The sequence below is a fragment of the Coregonus clupeaformis genome, chromosome 20, assembly GCF_020615455.1.
Source record: "Coregonus clupeaformis isolate EN_2021a chromosome 20, ASM2061545v1, whole genome shotgun sequence".
NCBI classification, from domain to species: domain Eukaryota; kingdom Metazoa; phylum Chordata; class Actinopteri; order Salmoniformes; family Salmonidae; genus Coregonus; species Coregonus clupeaformis.
In genome coordinates, this window is record NC_059211.1 from 16,643,566 (window position 1) to 16,664,366 (window position 20,801).

At 41.8% G+C, this 20,801-nt stretch overlaps 2 protein-coding genes across 2 annotated transcripts in view; both read right to left on the bottom strand.

The window, feature by feature from the left end:
* Positions 1–3,411: 3,411 nt before the first annotated feature.
* On the bottom strand, positions 3,412–13,871 carry LOC121533696 (vascular cell adhesion protein 1-like). The gene is given in 11 exon segments (XM_041839850.1): positions 3,412–5,857; positions 6,202–6,358; positions 6,361–6,462; positions 6,738–7,013; positions 7,392–7,703; positions 8,614–8,883; positions 9,883–10,158; positions 10,389–10,649; positions 10,862–11,152; positions 13,107–13,382; positions 13,727–13,871. Coding segments are annotated over 10 exon segments (2,223 nt in total). The 5' UTR covers positions 13,770–13,871; the 3' UTR covers positions 3,412–5,857; positions 6,202–6,242.
* Positions 13,872–16,675: 2,804 nt separating this feature from the next.
* The window catches only part of LOC121533694 (dual specificity protein phosphatase CDC14AB), a 74,523-nt gene continuing 70,397 nt past the window's right edge, over positions 16,676–20,801 (bottom strand). Inside the window, exon 15 of the mRNA XM_041839846.1 lies at positions 16,676–16,784. Coding sequence (XP_041695780.1) covers positions 16,691–16,784 — 94 coding nt within the window. The 3' untranslated portion in view covers positions 16,676–16,690. The remainder of the gene's footprint in view (positions 16,785–20,801) is intronic.

Sequence of the window (20,801 nt, forward strand, 5' to 3'; positions counted from 1 at the left end):
TTTATTTTTAATACGTTTGCAAAAATGTCTAAACGTGTTTTCACTTTGTCTTTATGGTGTATTGTGTGTAGATTGATGAGGATGTTTTGTATTTAAATCAATTGTTGAATAAGGCTGTAACGTAACAAAATTTGGAAAAAGTCAAGGGGTCTGAATACTTTCCGAATGCACGGAACAAAAATATAAACGCATCATGCAACCATTTCATCGATTTTACTGAGTTACAGTTAATATAAGGAAATCAGTTCATTAAAATAAATATATTAAGCCCTAATCTATGGATTTCACATGACTGGGCAGGGGTGCAGCCATGGGTGGGCCTGGGAGGGCATAGGCCCACCCACTTGGGAGCCAGGCCCAGCCAATCAGAATGAGTTTTTCCCCAGACAGAAATACTCCTCAGTTTCATCAGCTGTCCAGGTGGCTGGTCTCAGACGATGCCGCAGGTGAAGATGCCGGATGTGAAGGTCCTGGGCTGGCGTGTTTACACGTGGTCTGCGGTTGTGAGGCCAGTTGGATGTACTGACAAATTCTCTAAAACGACGTTGGAGGCGGTTTATGGTAAAGAAATGAACATTCAGTTCTCTGGCAACAGTTCTGGTGGGCATTCCTGCTGTCAGCATGCCAATTGCACGCTACGTCAAAACTTGAGAATTCCGTGGCATTGTGTTGTGTGATAAAACTGCACATTTTAGAGTGGCCTTTTATTGTCCCCAGCACAAGGTGCACCTGTGTAATGATCATGCTGTTTAATCAGCTTCTTGATATGCCACACCTGTCAGGTGAATGGATTATCTTGGCAAAGGAGAAATGCTCACTAACAGGCAGGTAGCTTAGTGGTTAAGAGCGTTGTGCCAGTAACCGAAAGGTCACTGGTTCTAATCCCAGAGCCGACTAGGTGAAAAATCTGTCGATGTGCCCTTGAGCAAGGCACTTAACCCTAATTGCTCCTGTAAGTCGCTCTTACCCCCCAAAAAAAACAGGGAGGCAAACAAATTTGTGCACAACATATGAGAGAAATAAGCTTTTTGTGTGTTTGGAACATTTCTGGGATCTTTTATTTCAGCTCATGAAACATGGGACCAACACTTTACATGTTGCATGTATATTTTTGTTCAGTATAAATCAAGATCAGTATTTTCTACCCCATGAAGGTGAACAGTAAATGTATTCCAATGGAACTGCTTGCAAACACTAACTCATTCTACAGAAGGACTTTGCTGGTTATTTCCACATTCAGCAACAACATTGCATTACTAACCCATACTCTTTGGATCCATATGATCCCAAAATAGGCCTACAGCCAAGGAGCTTCTCTTCACACCTTAAATGGTGCTCCGCTCCAATGGGTCTCTCTACATTTGGAAGACCGCAGTGGCCTGGAGAAACCTTGTCTCCTACTTTGCCACCTCTCCAAGACAGACCACAATGTCCCATTTGCACCTCCCCTACTCTCTCACACATCTTTGTCCTCTGGGTATTAACAACCCTGACACCCCTCTTTCCTTCTGAAGCCAGGCTTCGGGACTGTTTCCATGGTGACCGGCCATTATGGAGGAAAGGGAAAAGAGAATCAATAGACAATGTGCTGAAGAAAGGAGCTGGGAACATGATACAGTTTTGTTAAAGCGGTAACGCTTGGCCTCATTTATCCGCCCTCGTTTGTTTGCCCTATTAAGCACATTGAGAACGTCTATCAGTGTCTATGGGGGCTCAATATGCGTTTGATTCAAGACATCAATGGCCATCTTTAAAGACAGAACATGGAAGCTTATGGACAATAATGATGTTGAAACACAATGATTCACCAGTTTAGTTTGGTGTGACACATCCCCAGTCTACTAGGCACTCTATTCAATCTGTATCGCTGAAGTGTTACAGATTGTGTAATAGAAATGTAAATGTAATTTCCGATTGAGCCAACATATGCAGCATTTACCCTGAATGCAGTCTGCGCTAACGCGGGAACATTGCCTTTAATTGTTGTAAAGCTGAACTGCCGTGATACGGATTGAAAGAGCCCTAGGTATGGGGTAAATTGACTGAAAATAGAGCTCTTTGGCCACGCACACCAGTGGTGGGTTTGGCGTCTAAATGAGAATGCATAAACAGCAACCCCATGCCTACTGTAAAATATGGTGGTGGATCTTTGATGTTATGGGGCTATTTTGCTTCCACTAGTCCTGGGGCCCTTGTTAATGTCAACGGAATCATTAATTTGACCAAGTACTAGAACATTTTAGCCAAAAACCTGGTTGCCTCTGACAGGAGGTTGAAACTTGGCTGCAAGTGGATCTTCCAGCAAGACAATAACCCCAAGCACAAATCAAAATCCACAAATAAATGGTTTTACAATGGTCATCTCAGTCTCCGGACTTGAAACCCATTGAAAACCTGTGGATTGGATTGAAGAGGGCAGTCCATAAGCACAGATGAAGGATATCAAGGATCTGGAAGGATTCTGTATGGAGGAATGGTCTAAGATCCCACCAACTCATAGATGTCTCAGTGCTGTTATCCTTGCAAGGTGAGGTATTAAAAGGTATTGAAAACAGGGGTGTCAATAATTTTGACCCCTGACTAAATCTCTTTCTCTGAGCAATTGTATCAGTATAAAGTAATATAATTTCAAAAATGTTTGGAACATACAATATAGCTACGTTTTTAATTATTTATTTTATACAGTTTAATTAATGCTCATCTTTATCAAGAGTGTCAATAATTTCAGACTGTACACTTCTAATATCCGTTCATTATAGACCTGTGACAATTTGTATCTTGTTGTCTGACTAGCTAGCCAAATGGAATGCATCACAAGGCTGCAAGCCTGTAGCTAGCCACTGCCAGCCGTAGTGAAAGGTTTGCCCGCATGTTTTTAGTAAACCAACTGCTTGTCACGCCCAAATAGGCCATTGTGATTTTAGTCCCATGACGAATGTCTCCAGTTAGCTACATCATTGTATTTAGACCAGGGACTCGTATATATCTACCATGATGACACGACGACACTCTTGCGCGAGTCCTCTGGATTATATTTGTAACTTTTCTTAACTTAAATTCTTAACATATTGTACGAGTAACCTAACCAAAGGTAGCAACTGCAGGCAAGAGCGTAGCCAAAATTGATTCAATAGGGTTGGTTGTTGGAAAAGTTTAACTAAAAGCTATTTTTCCATTAGTTTTCAAATAATTTCTTCTTGCTTTTAAATTAATTTCTCTCTCGCTTTAAAATAATTGTTTGCTTTTGATATCACTGTTTTTGTTTACAATTCTACACATTTTGCTTTCCTTTTTTTTATATAAATATTTTCACTTTTCCTCAAAAATATTATTTTTTACAATTGTAACTTTATTTTTCATCTTTACGATTTATTTTATTTTGAATTCAATACTTAAAGATGCACTCCAGGATCTTAAGCAAACATTTATTTTAACATATAGTACAAATTTGATTCATAACATACCATACGAATTGCAAATAAAACCACATAAATAATAATTTGCAGGACGTAACATATCAGACGAAATGGATGACGTAGTACACAATTTGATGACATAGTACACAAAAAACGAGGACCACTTTTGGCACGTGAGCACCACTTTCAAAACTACTGGCTGAAATTATACAAACGTTCGAGAGTGCATCTTTAAGGCGTGAAATTGAACACATACCTAGGACTCTCTGAACTTGCAATCTGATTGCGTAAGCCAAATGGGCTCTTTTCATTAGCTTTTCACTATGTAATTTAGAAGCTCAATGTTCCCTGTAAAGAATAGATACTATAATTAAACGAGGTTGAGTTTTTCCCGAAAGCTGTGGTCTATTCAGTACATTGGTTAAGACAGATTTGAGTTCATAGTCAAACATGCTTTTTTCCACAACCAGCATGCACAAGGTATATAACCTTGATCAATCTGTTACTGACTTGAATGTCAATGTTTCCTATCTATTTGCCCTTCTCCATCCTCCCCTTGGATTGTAAGAGTGGAGCCAATCACAAAATTGAGGAAAGGGAGTTTTGCTCTAACATGTCCAACACTCATAGCACTACTTCCAGGAACTGAAAGTGAAATTTGACTTGTGAGTCACGCTGAACATGCTGACTCACACAAAAGCCCCCGATAATTGTCTTCACTTTCCCTGGCTTTCCCCACTGCAACGGGAGACCCCAAAACACAAAGCTCCTATTTCAATTAACAGCTTTTAGTTATGGAAATAAATATTTATTAATAATGAAACAAACTTACAATTCAAACACAATTCACATAAAATAGGGAAAAACTTTTCACCGCTTTCAAAAGTGACTACGAACAGTCATAAACATAAGAAATAAAGTTATATACAGGCTTTGATTAAAAAACAACAGCTCCTTTAAAACACGTACCAAACCGGCTCTCATATCCCACAAACATTAAGTAAATGGTGGGGAACAAAAATACAGCACACACATTGCAACCTCTCCACACATCCAAACACTTCTAATAAGTTTAGCCCACATTAGAGACCTATATAATAGTCTTATAAGACAAAACAATGAGGCAAATATGTCTTGCTTTCATATTGTATTACATATTACCACAACACTGTATTTTCCTTTCCTTGGGAAACCATTGTGTCGTTTCTGACACATATCATACTGATATAGCAAAGTTCATACTGTATATACAATGTCAATACATTGTATTAACTTGTTTAAGTTCAACTTCATATCACTGCTAATTTCAAATTGTATGATTTAGTTTGAAGAAATGTAACATATTGCATTCATCCTACTGTTATGTCACTTAGACATCAACGGGTTTAATGAAAGCTGCCAAGAAATTATGAAGGAGAAAATTATAGTAGGTTTCTATAGAAATGGGAACCTAAGGTCCAACGGATATACACCGTAAAAAACAAACATACACACCAAGTCAATGGTTCCCACATACACACATATCCAGAAATCCACACATCCAACCACAAAGGTGCTTCTCTATTTCTTTCCCTATTCTAGTAACATCCGAAGGTCATAAGTCCTCTGTCCTTGACTGAGGTCGTGTCTTCACTTGACACTTACATGCGACTTCTGCTATCAGAATACGAAAATCCCATTGAAAAGATGGGTCTAGACGCACAAAATTTGCTTTGTGGTCTGATTGTGTTCAGATCTAGAGGCACCTTTTCATTATAACGTTGTAGGAAATACATTCCTAGCGTGTGAGGAACATGTTTGCTGGCCTCATAAATGCTAGCTAGCTAATATTTAGAAAAACTTGTTGTTGTTGTGTTATTATCATATTTTGCCTATTCCACCGTTTTTAGAATGCATACTGGCATTTGAATATAGCGCGGGAAAAGGGAATCCGGACACACTGTGGACACGGTAGACACATTTAAAATGTAGGTGTAGACCCATGACACGTTCGGAATTCCATGATCAGAACTCTATGATCAGAATACTAAAGCTGCATGAACTGTCAAGTCTAGACACGGCCAAAGACCTGGACACGGGACAAGGAGCGAGCCTCTCGTCTGTACCCTCTCAGGCAAGGAGTCCACTCCAGGTGAGTCTGTCCCTTGGTATGTCTTTACACCAGGAGCGTCAAAGTAATTTAGTCTGAGGAACCATTTTTGGACAGTACATGTTCATGTTGGTAGCACAAGTGGGGACCGCAATCGGGCTCCCGGGCCGCAGGTTTTAGACTCCTCTAGTTTATGCAGTGCCGGGCTTACACTTGGCCAGCTCATAGAAGCCCTTCCTCCTGGCTCTCCTCAGGTAGTCCAGGACTAGGACTGTGGTGGTCACCATGATACCCACGCAGACAGCAGGAATGAGTATCTGGTTCCAGTCGGTTGAAGGACTGTAGTGCTTCTCTGGAGGCGAAGGGAAGAGGGGAAGAACAGGGAGACAGTGAGGACGAGGCAGATTGGCCAAAAATTGAATTTTATGTTTTTACAGCTTTCGAGTCCTCTCAAATGACACCGGTGTTTGTTATGGGTGGATGGAATTTTCTTGACTTTTTAAAGCTTCACTGTTCTCAAATTCCACTGTTGTTTGTTTTGAGGAGATAGAGATATCTCCGTTCTCTCTGTTTCCAATTTCTCAGTTAAACATGGGGTTCAAAGTATTTTCAAGTAATTGGTTCTATTGTGAATTATATTTTATATTTGCGGTGAAGGGAAATAAAGAGCTCTCTACACTGAACCGTCTCACTCACCCATGACGTTGATGCTGAAGATCTCAGTCTCGTAACCCAGGTCATTGGTGACATTCACCTGGTATAGGCCTGTATCGTTGGGCGTAAGGTTCACCAGCAGGAAGTTCCCATCTGAGGAGTAGAGCTTTGTGCCATTGTCCAGTTTTCTCAAAACCACAACAGGTGGGGGGAAACTAACAGAGCGACAGCATACGGTGACATTTTGGCCCTCCTGAACCTCAGTGGATGGATAGACCAGGACTGTTGTATTCCTAGGAGGTGCTGGACAAAAGATAAATAGAACACACTTGAATACTGAGGGAAGACACTTGACACTGCCTTGAGACAACAAATGAAAAACAAATATGAATATGGTGCAGTGCAGTTATAGTGCGAAATACAACATTACATTACCGGTGTAGAGAACAGTAACTTAATTGAAGAACCAAAAAAACAAACTGGGGTTAGGCAAAGTTTCCTGTTGTTGTCAGTACGAATGTGTTTTAGTGAAATAAAAGAAGAATGTGGTGTGTGGTTGCTTGAAGCCTGGCACCCACCTCTGACTGTAATGTTTGTGCTAGCTCTCTGGCTGCCGTGCTCATTAAAGGCCTCACACTGGTAGAGAGCAGAGTCTGCTAGCAGGGCAGAGGAGAGGGTGAAGGAGGTGGAGGAGCCGTTGCTGGACTGGAGCTTTACATCCTGGTCCTCAGAGAGTCTCCTCAGCACCATCCATCCCACCGGAGCCCCGTCTGACAGGCAGGACACCGTCACGCTCTCCCCTTCCTTTACCTCACTGGCTGGGCTCACTGTGATGGTGGTTCCCCTGGGCGCATCTGCACAGCAAACATCAGACTTAGTTTAGGTTTATAAACACACATATAGGTTATAAGGTCATAAACTCGCACTACACAACCGCCATTAACACCTCAAGGACTGAAGTTCGGCATGACAGATTCCCTAAATTTAAAGCACCAAGGGCAGTGGGTGGACAGCCCAGGGTAAACGCAAGTGATTCAAGCAATCAACTGTTCATGGTCCTCCATTCAGAACCCAATGAGTGGATCAGGTGTGTTATAATGCTGGGGTCGAACAAAGGCCTGCACCACCCTGTGGCTCTCTAGGATCATCACAATACTTATCCACTCCATTGGCCAAGGCCATAAAAAATTCATGATTTGAGTTAGACTTCAATAATCTGTAAAACCACTCACAGTGGAGCTCCAGTACAGTCACCGCCTGCCTCTCTCTCCGACTCTGAGGGACTACGTCCATCTGAAGACCGACTCTGCAGGTGATCCGTCTCCCCTGATCCTCCGGTTCCACCGAAAAAGATAGCGTTGATGTCACATTCTGGAGCTCACTGGAGTACTGACCCACCTCGGAGTGTAGCTCAGTTTCCCCATCGAGCCATTGGATCTGCAAGTGACTGGCTGGGTAGACATCGACTACAGAACAATACAAGGTGGCCTTCCCGTCTTCCAGAAAGGGTCCAGGGTTCTCGATGATAGGGTCCGAGGGGAATGCTGGGGGAGGAGAGAGAAATGGGTAGATGAAAATATCAATATTTGACTAAAAGAACATGAGACCAGATAGAGCTGTGAGCGAGTTAGTCAGTCATGTTAAAGGGTAGACTCTTCACTTCAGAGGTTTAAAGATGCGGTGTTTCAGATCGTGACGTGCCGACATGGGGACCTGACACATTTCCATAATATAGCAGACTTTTAAAAAGACTGCCAGTAAGGGAGGCATTAATCAACACAACTTGTGAAACAGCCCTTCCGATAGAATCATGTGAGTCAATGAACTAGAATGCATTAACACTTAACCCCCTTTAATACAATGACAATGCTTCTGCGAAACTCTACATTTCACATACGGGAAATATGACAATTCTTCACTTTATGTTGATCTTTCTCCCACATTGAACCAGACTATTTATACCAGTGCATTCCGGCAAAAGCAAACTGGACTTCTGCCCATGTTGTGTGGAAAAGCAGCATGGTTTAGGGTGATCATTCATACTTTAAGTCTTACGTTTATTTTCATAAGAGAAGGATTATTCTTCTAACCTCCTACAAAGTGTCACTGTACTCATTCCAAGTCAGTGACGTGAACCTAAGCATTCCCCCACACTGAGCAAAACAGTTGCTATATCAACATAAACCTATAGAATGTAATGTGCCACGCCTTTGTACCACTGAACAAGTGTAAGGCAAATTACAGACAACCCCAACTAACTTTGTTTTCATCTGGACATTTCCAAACAAAATTGAATAAATTATATCAAACTGGCATTGGACTTCTGTAAAAGATGGCCAATGACAAGCACCTTTATTTTATTTATTTCTAAGCACATTTCTTTCTTTCTTCTCATAACATACAAACTCAAAGTAAATGCATTGAACTAAACCAAGCCAAGCCATCTTTACTCACAGAAGACCTTGACCTCTGATTGCTTGGCCTTGATGACAGAGCCACACTTGGCCTCACAGGTGTAGGCTTGCTCGTGGGCCAGCCCAAGTGGGTTCAGGTGGAGCTGGGAGAGGGAGTCCTGGTTGTGTGCGTGGCTGTGGACGGGCATGTCCAGCATGCTCCTCCAGGAGAAGGCTGGCTGGGGACAGCCCGAAGCCCGGCAGGAGAGCACCAGGTTTGATCCCATCTCAGCCGTCACCCCCGATTCCATCTCCACCTCCAGGGGATACGCTGAGAGAAAAGAACCACAGGAGAGAGGATAGATGACGTCTCTGTTTCTACGCTCTATTCAGTTCAATAGAAATCAAGTTCAATTGGATTCTGCTTCGTTTCAGTTAAATTCAGTTCAGTTAATTCAATTCAATTCAAATCAATCCACTATTCCGCAAGAAAATCTCTTAGCGAAATCAAATCTAGCCACAACTTAATCCACAACAGAAAAAACGAAGCAAAGTTAAGAGTATATTAAAAAGAGTAAAGCTACATCACAAAGGCAGGTATCATTATAGAAATCAACTGTTCGGTAAAACAATGAACATTTCGCCAGATCCCTCTACTCCACATGATCATCATCATCATCTACTCACAGTAATGGTTTTAATTATTACTCTGAGTAGCTCCTGTATTTAAACCCACTCATCTCATCTTACCTGGAGGTGGGAAACACACACAGAGTAAAAATAATAGCAATCCACATTGGAGAGTCTCTCAAAAGTCTGTATGCATGTGAACAGAACATGTACTATTTCTGCTATCTGCTATGCCACTTTTCTAGGGCTCTTGTACACAGAGAAGAACCTAATGGCTTAGTGACTCAACACTCAGTTTGCTCCCCAGAGAAATTGCGTTTCAATACGTTTACTAAGACACATTTTCCCTTTTCATCAGGACATGCCTCTTACATGCTTTTGTACATTGTTATAGTTCAACTGAAGGAGTATATTTGCAGAACAACAGTACAGATTTAGGTTATACTTTACATTTAAATATATTATGCCGTTACATGGGTGTAATTAGGCCTACATGTAATAAACTTTAACTATACTGGCAACTATTCTGAAACATAATTTTTCCAGTTTCCATTATTAGAATCCTGCCATTGTTTTATGTAGAATGCTGCAATTTTGTAATTCTAATTTGGTTCCCAAAGTAGTTATAGTAACTACTGCACAAAGCATAAGGTCAACTTACAACGTTATGTTCCCAAATGTACATTTAAAAAAATCTCACCTTCAACGGAGAGCAAGGTGCTGACTTTCTGGCTGCCGTGCTCATTAAAGGCCTCACACTGGTAGAGAGCAGAGTCTGCTAGCAGGGCAGAGGAGAGGGTGAAGGAGGTGGAGGAGCCGTTGCTGGACTGGAGAGCTACATCCTGGTCCTCAGACAGTCTCCTCAGCACCATCCGTCCCACCGGAGCTCCGTCTGACAGGCAGGACACCGTCACATTCTCCCCTTCCTTCACCTTACTGGCTGGGCTTACTTTGATGGAGGTGTTCATTGGGGGAGCTGCCAGAGGGGAACGTGATCAAGGATAGATAACATAAGACAGAAGTTTAGCTCGCTATTTAAGAGGTTGTTTTTATTGAGATTGCTCCCCCAAAGATACTTTTTAGACAAAGCTATAAAGATTACTCCTTACTATTACACTATCATAGAGTGACACCAAACAGAACTTATCCAAAATACAAGACTAAGGAGAAATTCATTTTCAGAAATGCAGGTAGTTATTATCCTACTTTGAACAATGACGTTCACGCTGGCTGTGATGTTTCCAATGGTGTTGCTTGCCACACAATCATATTGACCAGAATCCACCAGTGTCATCTCTGTAAGGACAAGCTCCTCGCTCTGCCCCACTATGACAGCCTGTCCATGCGGACCAATGGCCGTCCACTGTATCTCTGGTCTGGGGTTCCCTTCAGCATGGCACAACAATGTGGGACTGGAGCCAACTCTCACAACAGTCAGCTCAGATATTGACGTAATCTGTGGCGCATCTGAAGAAAAAAATTAATCTTTATGTTGTTGTTGTAGGCCTCAATTGTGAACTATGGATGAAATTCAGTCGTGGCAGAATAACTGCATAAACCACACTGACTAAGATCAGTGCTTACATGGGCAATTTCATATTAATCATATAAATGTCAACCTTCAATCTATCACTAGCAACTTCCCTTTGCCTAACAGTTATGCTGCAGTAGTAACTTACAAAGCACTGTGAGGGAAACAGAGGTTTCCTTGGTCTTCTCATCATCAGGTACACCAGCCTGATCGTGAGTGGCTCTGCATGTGATGCTTGCCTCTTTGTCCTCGGGGGTGGGTGTGAATGTGTAGGTGGACACAACAGACTCTGCATCTGTCTGGAGCAAGCTGTCTCCTCGCAGCCACTCAAGCCTCAGCTGCTCTACAGGATAAGCGCCTATCACCTTACATGTCAGAGTGTTGGTCTGGCCCAACAGAAGTCGGTCAATGCCTAATATGACAGGGTACTGTGGAAATGCTGGAATATCAAATTACTATGTTAGGGAATGCAGCAAAAAATTGAAATTGAAATTCAAAGGCCTACCTTAAACATGTATATTTAAAACTGATTCAATTGGACTGATTTAATTAAGGGTATTACTTGATAATATGTTGCATGGTTATTAAAGCATTAGTAAACAATGTATTAATAAATTAGTATTTCATGTACAGTGGGGAGAACAAGTATTTGATACACTGCCGATTTTGCAGGTTTTCCTACTTACAAAGCATGTAGAGGTCTGTAATTTTTTCATAGGTACATTTCAACTGTGAGAGACAGAATCTAAAATAAAAATCCAGAAAATCACATTGTATGATTTTTAAGTAATTCATTTGCATTTTATTGCAGGACATAAGTATTTGATACATCAGAAAAGCAGAACTTAATATTTGGTACAGAAACCTTTGTTTGCAATTACAGAGATCATACGTTTCCTGTAGGTCTTGACCAGGTTTGCACACACTGCAGCAGGGATTTTGGCCCACTCCTCCATACAGACCTTCTCCAGATCCTTCAGGTTTCGGGGCTGTCGCTGGGCAATACGGACTTTCAGCTCCCTCCAAAGATTTTCTATTGGGTTTAGGTCTGGAGACTGGCTCGGCCACTCCAGGACCTTGAGATGCTTCTTATGGAGCCACTCCTTAGTTGCCCTGGCTGTGTGTTTCGGGTCGTTGTCATGCTGGAAGACCCAGCATTGACCAATCTTCAATGCTCTTACTGAGGGAAGGAGGTTGTTGGCCAAGATCTCGCGATACATGGCCCCATCCATCCTCCCCTCAATACGGTGCAGTCGTCCTGTCCCCTTTGCAGAAAAGCATCCCCAAAGAATGATGTTTCCACCTCCATGCTTCATGGTTGGGATGGTGTTCTTGGGGTTGTACTCATCCTTCTTCTTCCTCCAAACACAGCGAGTGGAGTTTAGACCAAAAAGCTATATTTTTGTCTCATCAGCCCACATGACCTTCTCCAATTCCTCCTCTGGATCATCCAGATGGTCATTGGCAAACTTCAGACGGGCCTGGACATGCGCTGGCTTGAGCAGGGGGACCTTGCGTGCGCTGCAGGATTTTAATCCATGACGGCGTAGTGTGTTACTAATGGTTTTCTTTGAGACTGTGGTCCCAGCTCTCTTCAGGTCATTGACCAGGTCCTGCCGTGTAGTTCTGGGCTGATCCCTCACCTTCCTCATGATCATTGATGCCCCACGAGGTGAGATCGTGCATGGAGCCCCAGACCGAGGGTGATTGACCGTCATCTTGAACTTCTTCCATTTTCTAATAATTGTGCCAACAGTTGTTGCCTTCTCACCAAGCTGCTTGCCTATTGTCCTGTAGCCCATCCCAGCCTTGTGCAGGTCTACAATTGTATCCCTGATGTCCTTACACAGCTCTCTGTTCTTGGCCATTGTGGAGAGGTTGGAGTCTGTTTGATTGAGTGTGTGGACAGGTGTCTTTTATACAGGTAACGAGTTCAAACAGGTGCAGTTAATACAGGTAATGAGTGGAGAACAGGAGGGCTTCTTAAAGAAAAACTAACAGGTCTGTGAGAGCCGGAATTCTTACTGGTTGGTAGGTGATCAAATACTTATGTCATGCAATAAAATGCAAATTAATTACTTAAAAATCATACAATGTGATTTTCTGGATTTTTGTTTTAGATTCCGTCTCTCATAGTTGATGTGTACCTATGATAAAAATTACAGACCTCTACATGCTTTGTAAGTAGGAAAACCTGCAAAATCGGCAGTGTATCAAATACTTGTTCTCCCCACTGTATAAGCATTCATAAGCATGATAAGTATTACAATTCATAAGCATTCAGAATATTTATAGTAATCAATAAAGAACTTATAAGCATTTATAGGCATTTTATATTGGCTTATAACAATGGCTGATGATGGCTTATTCTGAATTAAGTTGAATGGACTTACAGTATACTTTGACAACCGCACGGTGTTGTTTGGTCAATGCTCCGCAACTGCCTTTGCAGAGAAGTGTGTCATCATGTACTGTCATCACAGGGTCAAAGATCGCCACTGATTCCGACCCTGAGTTTACTATTTTAACAAACATTGGCTTATCCTCCAGCAAAGCCCAGGAGATAGTAACCTTTTCATTGCAATCCTTCACCGAGCATCGCAGTTTGTGCTTATCACCAACTTTCAAAAGTGCACTCTTTGGGTTTAGCTCCATATGAAATGCAAATGCTGAAATGCAAAATAACAATGAATTACAATTCACATTCATAATTAATAACATATTTAAAAACTATAAAGTAGGGTAAAGAAAGTTGAGGTCATTATCGTTTTTTAAATTCAGTTTCAATTCTAGGTTATAAGCCTATTGGTAATTATAATATTTAGCCTACTATGGCTGCATTTAAATATGTACATACTGTTAAATACAACACTGACATTTTTTGAACAGTTACATCCCAAGGCTACCCACAATCCTATTAAAATGCATGACACTGCCACACAGTAGACATGTCACATTGATTGTGAAGTGTTAATCTGTTGGCATGAATGATAGAAATAGAATCACTGCTTACCTGTTACTGGTAGTATCAATACCCATACCAGAGTGAGATACATTTTTGCGTTGGATAGGCTGAATAAAAAAACTGTAAGGAACTGATTGAGCTAGACTGTAACTTCCCTTAGTCCTGCTTTGCTATGCTGTGGATGATGGGTCTGGTCAGCCCAGAGTCTGTGGATTTATAACTTGGAATAGGGGGGGGGGGATACCAACAGGGTAAAAAAAATTCAAAAAAATAAAAACACACCCCCTTACAAGTCCAAGTATGTCACGGATTATTTCTCCCACTCCTGGCCTCTCATTGTGTGTGTCTCTCTCTCTCTCTCATGGTTGTGAATAACAACCCCCTCTGCTGGGTTAAATATAACTCAAGATGGTTTCCTTAAAGGTCCAATGCAGCAGTTATCTCTATCAAATAATTTCTGGGTAACAATTAAGTACCTTAATGTGATTGTTTTCAATTTAAAATGGTCAAATAGAAACAAATATTGCTTCTTATGAAAGAGCAATTTCTCAAGCAATTTTTCTAGGACTGTCTGGGAGTGGTCTGAGTGGGGAGGGGAACACTGAAAAGTAGCTGTTATTGGTAGAGAGGTTTGAAACCCCTTTTTATTGGTCTATTAACTAATTTACCGCATGGTGATTTCACCGTGTAAGGCCAACATTCTATCCCACCACAACAGGCTGAAATTTCAGGCGGCCTTTTCAAACAGCTCTTACACGAAAAGGGGCATTATCATCATTTTCACAATTTCAGAGTATTATTCCAACCTCATAGTGTGGAAATATATATATAAAACACAGGAAAATCTAGCTTTTGACTGAACTGAGCCTTTAAAAAACATGATTAAATGATCTTTTAGCTGAGGAGAATCACATTTAAGATCCCTGAAAATCATAGACATTCTATGTTTATTAAAATAATATAGATGTTCCAAACATGAACTATATGGATTTATTTGATCTGTCTCTTTGCCTGCTTGTCTGTCTGTCATGTACAAGACACGCCTTTTGCAAAAGTCAATCTCCATTAGCCTAAACACGTGTATGTTATCTGATCTACCAATGTACCTAAATTTAGCATCAAAGTACAGTGGGGGAAAAAAGTATTTAGTCAGCCACCAATTGTGCAAGTTCTCCCACATCATAGGTACATGTCAACTATGACAGACAAATTGAGAAAAACAAATCCAGAAAATCACATTGTAGGATTTTTAATGAATTTATTTGCCAATTATGGTGGAAAATAAGTATTTGGTCACCTACAAACAAGCAAGATTTCTGGCTCTCACAGACCTGTAACTTATTCTTTAAGAGGCTCCTCTGTCCTCCACTCGTTACCTGTATTAATGGCACCTGTTTGAACTTGTTATCAGTATAAAAGACACCTGTCCACAACCTCAAACAGTCACACTCCAAACTCCACTATGGCCAAGACCAAAAAGCTGTCTAAGGACACCAGAAACAAAATTGTAGACCTGCACCAGGCTGGGAAGACTGAATCTGCAATAGGTAAGCAGCTTGGTTTGAAGAAATCAACTGTGGGAGCAATTATTAGGAAATGGAAGACATACAAGACCACTGATAATCTCCCTCGATCTGGGGCTCCATGCAAGATCTCACCCCGTGGGGTCAAAATGATCACAAGAACGGTGAGCAAAAATCCCAGAACCACACGGGGGGACCTAGTGAATGACCTGCAGAGAGCTGGGACCAAAGTAACGAAGCCTACCATCAGTAACACACTACGCCGCCAGGGACTCAAATCCTGCAGTGCCAGACGTGTCCCCCTGCTTAAGCCAGTACATGTCCAGGCCCGTCTGAAGTTTGCTAGAGTGCATTTGGATGATCCAGAAGAGGATTGGGAGAATGTCATATGGTCAGATGAAACCAAAATATAACTTTTTGGTAAAAACTAAACTCCGTGTTTGGAGGACAAAGAATGCTGAGTTGCATCCAAAGAACACCATACCTACTGTGAAGCATGGGGGTGGAAACATCATGCTTTGGGGCTGTTTTTCTGCAAAGGGACCAGGACGACTGATCCGTGTAAAGGAAAGAATGAATGGGGCCATGTATCGTGAGATTTTGAGTGAAAACCTCCTTCCATCAGCAAGAGCATTGAAGATGAAACGTGGCTGGGTCTTTCAGCATGACAATGATCCCAAACACACCGCCCGGGCAACGAAGGAGTGGCTTCGTAAGAAGCATTTCAAGGTCCTGGAGTGGCCTAGCCAGTCTCCAGATCTCAACCCCATAGAAAATCTTTGGAGGGAGTTGAAAGTCTGTGTTGCCCAGCGACAGCCCCAAAACATCACTGCTCTAGAGGAGATCTGCATGGAGGAATGGGCCAAAATACCAGCAACAGTGTGTGAAAACCTTGTGAAGACTTACAGAAAAAGTTTGACCTGTGTCATTGCCATCAAAGGGTATATAACAAAGTATTGAGAAACTTTTGTTATTGACCAAATACTTATTTTCCACCATAATTTTCAAATAAATTCATTAAAAATCCTACAATGTGATTTTCTGGATTGTTTTTCCTCATGTTGTCTGTCATAGTTGACGTGTACCTATGATGAAAATTACAGGCCTCTCTCATATTTTTAAGTGGGAGAACTTGCACAATAGGTGGCTGACTAAATACTTTTTTCCCCCACTGTATACCACACCCATTGTAATATAAATGTAATGTATTTCTATGACCACACCAATGCATCTGAGGACATAGACATCCATGTGATAAGAGCAGTGTGCTCTCCAGACTGTAGTGTTCTCCCACATATGCATGGCCTCTATTGTGAACATGTATCAGGTTCCATTGCACTGAAATACTGTGACCTGGAAAGAAAGCTGTTCATATGGTCACAGTGAAATAAACAATCAATAGGACAACCTTGGAAATCTAGATGTGTATGTTTCAGATAAAACAAGGCATATTGGGAAGATTAGTGGTTAACATTTTATTACTTGACACCTACAGGCCTTCAAATTCAATACAACAGTGGTGGACCTCCAGATCCAGACAGATCCAGACTTGCATAGATTCACAGAAATGGTGAGCACCGTCCCTGAGAAGAAATAGCACAAAGTAGATAATGAAACCAGGCAGTGAGGGAGAGAAAGGATGGTACTATGGAGTCAATACCCCACTACAGTGCCTGTAGAAAGTGTACAAATGTTTTTTGCCTTACATCCTGTATTTTGGATAGATTAAAGCCACAATCTGTAATTCATATTTCAGCCAAACGGCAGCCATCACACTTTTTTGCTTTACTGATATACAAGCGTTTGATCTACAATTTATTCTAATTTAGGGTTAGGAAACGTGCATCTTTAGTCTCACAACACGTTATCTTCTCTCGGCTCAAGGTCAAAGACCATCACTGTCTCTTGGCAAGGGATCAAACCTAAAGCACAGCTGTGATCTTGTATAAATACTTTATTCCATCTCATTGTAATGCAGTCTCAAAATCCAGGGATCGGTTTTCCCACAAGATTTAGTTTCAATCATGTGTATATCATTGAAATTCTGTCCTCACCCACACCAGCCAAAATGGTACAGACGTGTTACCGACAGTAATAACACACACGCACGCACACACACACACCACACACCAAAACAAGGAATACTGTATAGTGTACATTGTTTCAAAGAGCATAGTCTGAGGTAGCATAAACATTATTTGTCAACTACAACTACCCTCAAAAGAGCTTAGGCAAGAAACATTTTCTTCAGATCTTATTCAACAGTGGAGGGGATTCATGAGGGAACTCTCCTTAACATAAGGACCATTCTAGTTTAGTTAAATGTTCTGGAAATACTGTTAATCTAGGTGGTATAATACAGAACCATCCACCAACTAGATTAAACTTCCTCATCTCAACCCCCCTATTTCTAAATGTAGGCTACAGTGCACATTCATTTTGACAAATGATTTTCAAATGTGCTAGAAAGCACAGAGTTATGTAACCGGAGGAGCATCAGAGGGAAAGTCCAAGTATATTGTATCAGAGTAATAACTATTAGTGCTACATGGGTCAAGCGACTATGGAATTTGCTATAAACACTGTGCTTCTATCAACAAATAGCTGTCCTCACAGTGGTGTCTGATACTGCCAAGATTCTCTCTCATTTCACACCAATGGTTGTTTTGATGAATAAGAAAGGGTTTCACAAAAAATAATGCTGTTAAATGACTTAGGTAAAATAGTTGAACAAATACTTGATTTTTGCTGTCATAGAGCAATCCCACTGGGCAAAAACTGGTTGAATCAATGTTGTTTCCACGTCATTTCAAGCGAAAAGATCTGTGTGATGACACTGAATCAACGTGGAAAACTAATTGGATTCGTAAAAAGTCATCAACGTAAGGGCATTTCGTACTTTTACCCTAAATCCAATGATATGGATTTCATGACAACTCAACCAAATGTAAATCAAAACTAGACGTTGAACTGACGTCTGTGCCCAGTGGGTAGTTTATATAAATCTATACTGAACAAAAATATTAAACGCAACATGTAAAGTGTTGGTCCCATGTTTCATGAGCTGAAATAAAAGATCCTCGAAATTTGCCATACGCACAAAAAGCTTATTTATCTCAAATTTGTTTACATCCCTATTAGTGAGCATTTCTCCTTTGCCAAGAGAATCCATCAACCTGACAGGTGTGGCATATCAATAAGCTAATTAAAACAGCATGATCATTACACAGGTGCACAATAAAAGGCCACTCTAAAATGTGCAGTTTTGTCACACAACACAATGCCACAGAAGTTTTAACGGAGCGTGCAATTGGCATGCTGACAGCAGGAATGTCCACCAGAGCTGTTGCCAGATAATGTAATGTTAATTTCTCTACCATAAGCCGCCTCCAACATCGTTTTAGAGAGTTTGGCAGTACGTCCAACCGGCTTCACAACTGCAGACCACGTCTAACCACACCAGCCCAGGACCTCCACATCCGGCATCTTCACCTGCGGGATCGTCTAGGACCAGCCACCCGGACAGCTGATGAAACTGTGGGTTTGCACAACTGAAGAATTTCTGCACAAACTGTCACAGGGAAGCTCATCTGCATTCTTGTCATCCTCACCAGGGTCTTGACCTGACTGCAGTTTGGCTTCGTAACCGACATGTGGGCAAATGCCCACCTTCGATAGCCACTGGCACGCTGGAGAAGTGCGCTCTTCATGGATGAATCCCAGTTTCAACTGTTCTGGGCAGATGGCAGACAGCGTGTATGGTGTCGTGTGGGTGAGTGGTTTGCTGATGTCAACGTTGTGAACAGAGTGGTGGTCACACCAGATAACAACTGGTTTTCTGATCCACGCCCCTACATAAAAAAAAAAAAGGTGTCTGTGACCAACAGATGCATATCTGTATTATTTAAATTGACTGATTTCCTTATATGAACTGTAACTCAGTAAAATCTTTGAAATTGTTGCATGATCTGTTTATATGTTTGTTTAGTGTATAAACAACAAAACACTGGCAGCTAAAAATACAGTGGCTCATCTGGGAGAAAAGACACCGGCAAACGTCTCTCGCTACTTGATATGAAACAACTGAAAGGAAAAGGAAGGACCCCTTGAATGTCCTGCTTCTGAGAAAGTCTCTCTTCCTTCAGAGTTTGTGTATCTGGATTCCTCATGCACACTTTGTCGTAGACTTTCTAGTGAATTTTAATTCCTTCTGTTGAAAACAAGCTGCAATATCCATTCCATTTATTCAGTCCATTAATTTCATGAAAAATATTTCATTTATTTCATAACAGCCTGTTATCTTTACAATATATACACATACCAATATGGACAATACTATAAGGACAAAAAAAAGATTTCCTTTAATTGATAAAGCAGGGCATCTGAAAAGGACTTCAGTCCTCAGTTGTGCAGACCATTGCAATATCTATTGTTTCTTAGAACAACTAAACAAACACATTGCTTCCCGGCTCGCTCTTCCACCCACAGTGATTGATAACCATATACACTACATGGCCAAGAGTATGTGGAAACCCCTTCAAATTAGTGGATTCGGCTATTTCAACCACATCCGTTGCTGACAGGTGTATAAAATCGAGCACACAGCCATGCACTCTCCATAGACAAACACTGGCAGTAGAATGGCCCGTACTGAAGAGCTCAGTGACTTTCAACGTGGCACCGTCATAGGATGCCACCTTTCCAACAAGTCAGTTCGTCAAATATCTGCTGCCCCGTTCAACTATAAGTGCTGTTATTGTGAAGTGGAAACATCTAGGAGCAACAACGGCTCAGCCGCGAAGTGGTAGGCCACACAAGCTCACAGAACGGGACCGCCGAGTGCTGAAGCGCGTAAAAATATTCTGTCCTCGGTTGCAACACTCAGTACCGAGTTCCAAACTGCCTCTGGAAGCAACGTCAGCAAAATAACTATTTGTGGGGAGCTTCATGAAATGGGTGTCCATGGCCGAGCAGCCGAAAATCTCCATGCGCAACGCCAAGCGTCGGCTGGAGTGGTGTAAAGCTCGCCGCCATTGGACTCTGGAGCAGTGGAAACACGTTCTCTGGAGTGATGAATCACACCATCTGGCAGTCCAACGGACAAATCTGGGTTTGGCAGATGCCAGGAGAACGCTGCCCGAATGCATAGTGCCAACTGTAAAGTTTAGTGGAGGAGGAATTATGGCCTGGGGCTTTTTCATGGTTCAGGCTAGGCCCCTTAGTTCCAGTGAAGGGAAATCTTAAAGCTACAGCAAACAGTGACCATCTAGACAATTCTGTGCTTCCAACTTTGTGGCAACAGTTTGGGGAAGGCCCACACAGCACAAAGTGAGGTCCATACAGAAATGGTTTGTCGAGATCGGCGTGGAAGAACTTGACTGGTCTGCACAGAGCCCTGACCTCAACCCCATCGAACACCTTTGGGATGAATTGGAACGCCGACTGCGAGCCAGGCCTAATCGCCCAACATCAGCGCCCAACCTCACTAATGCTTGTGGCTGAATGGAAGCAAGTCCCCGCAGCAATGTTCCAACATTTAGTGGAAAGCCTTCCCAGAGGAATGGAGGCTGTTCTAGCAGTAAAGGGGGGACCAACTCCAT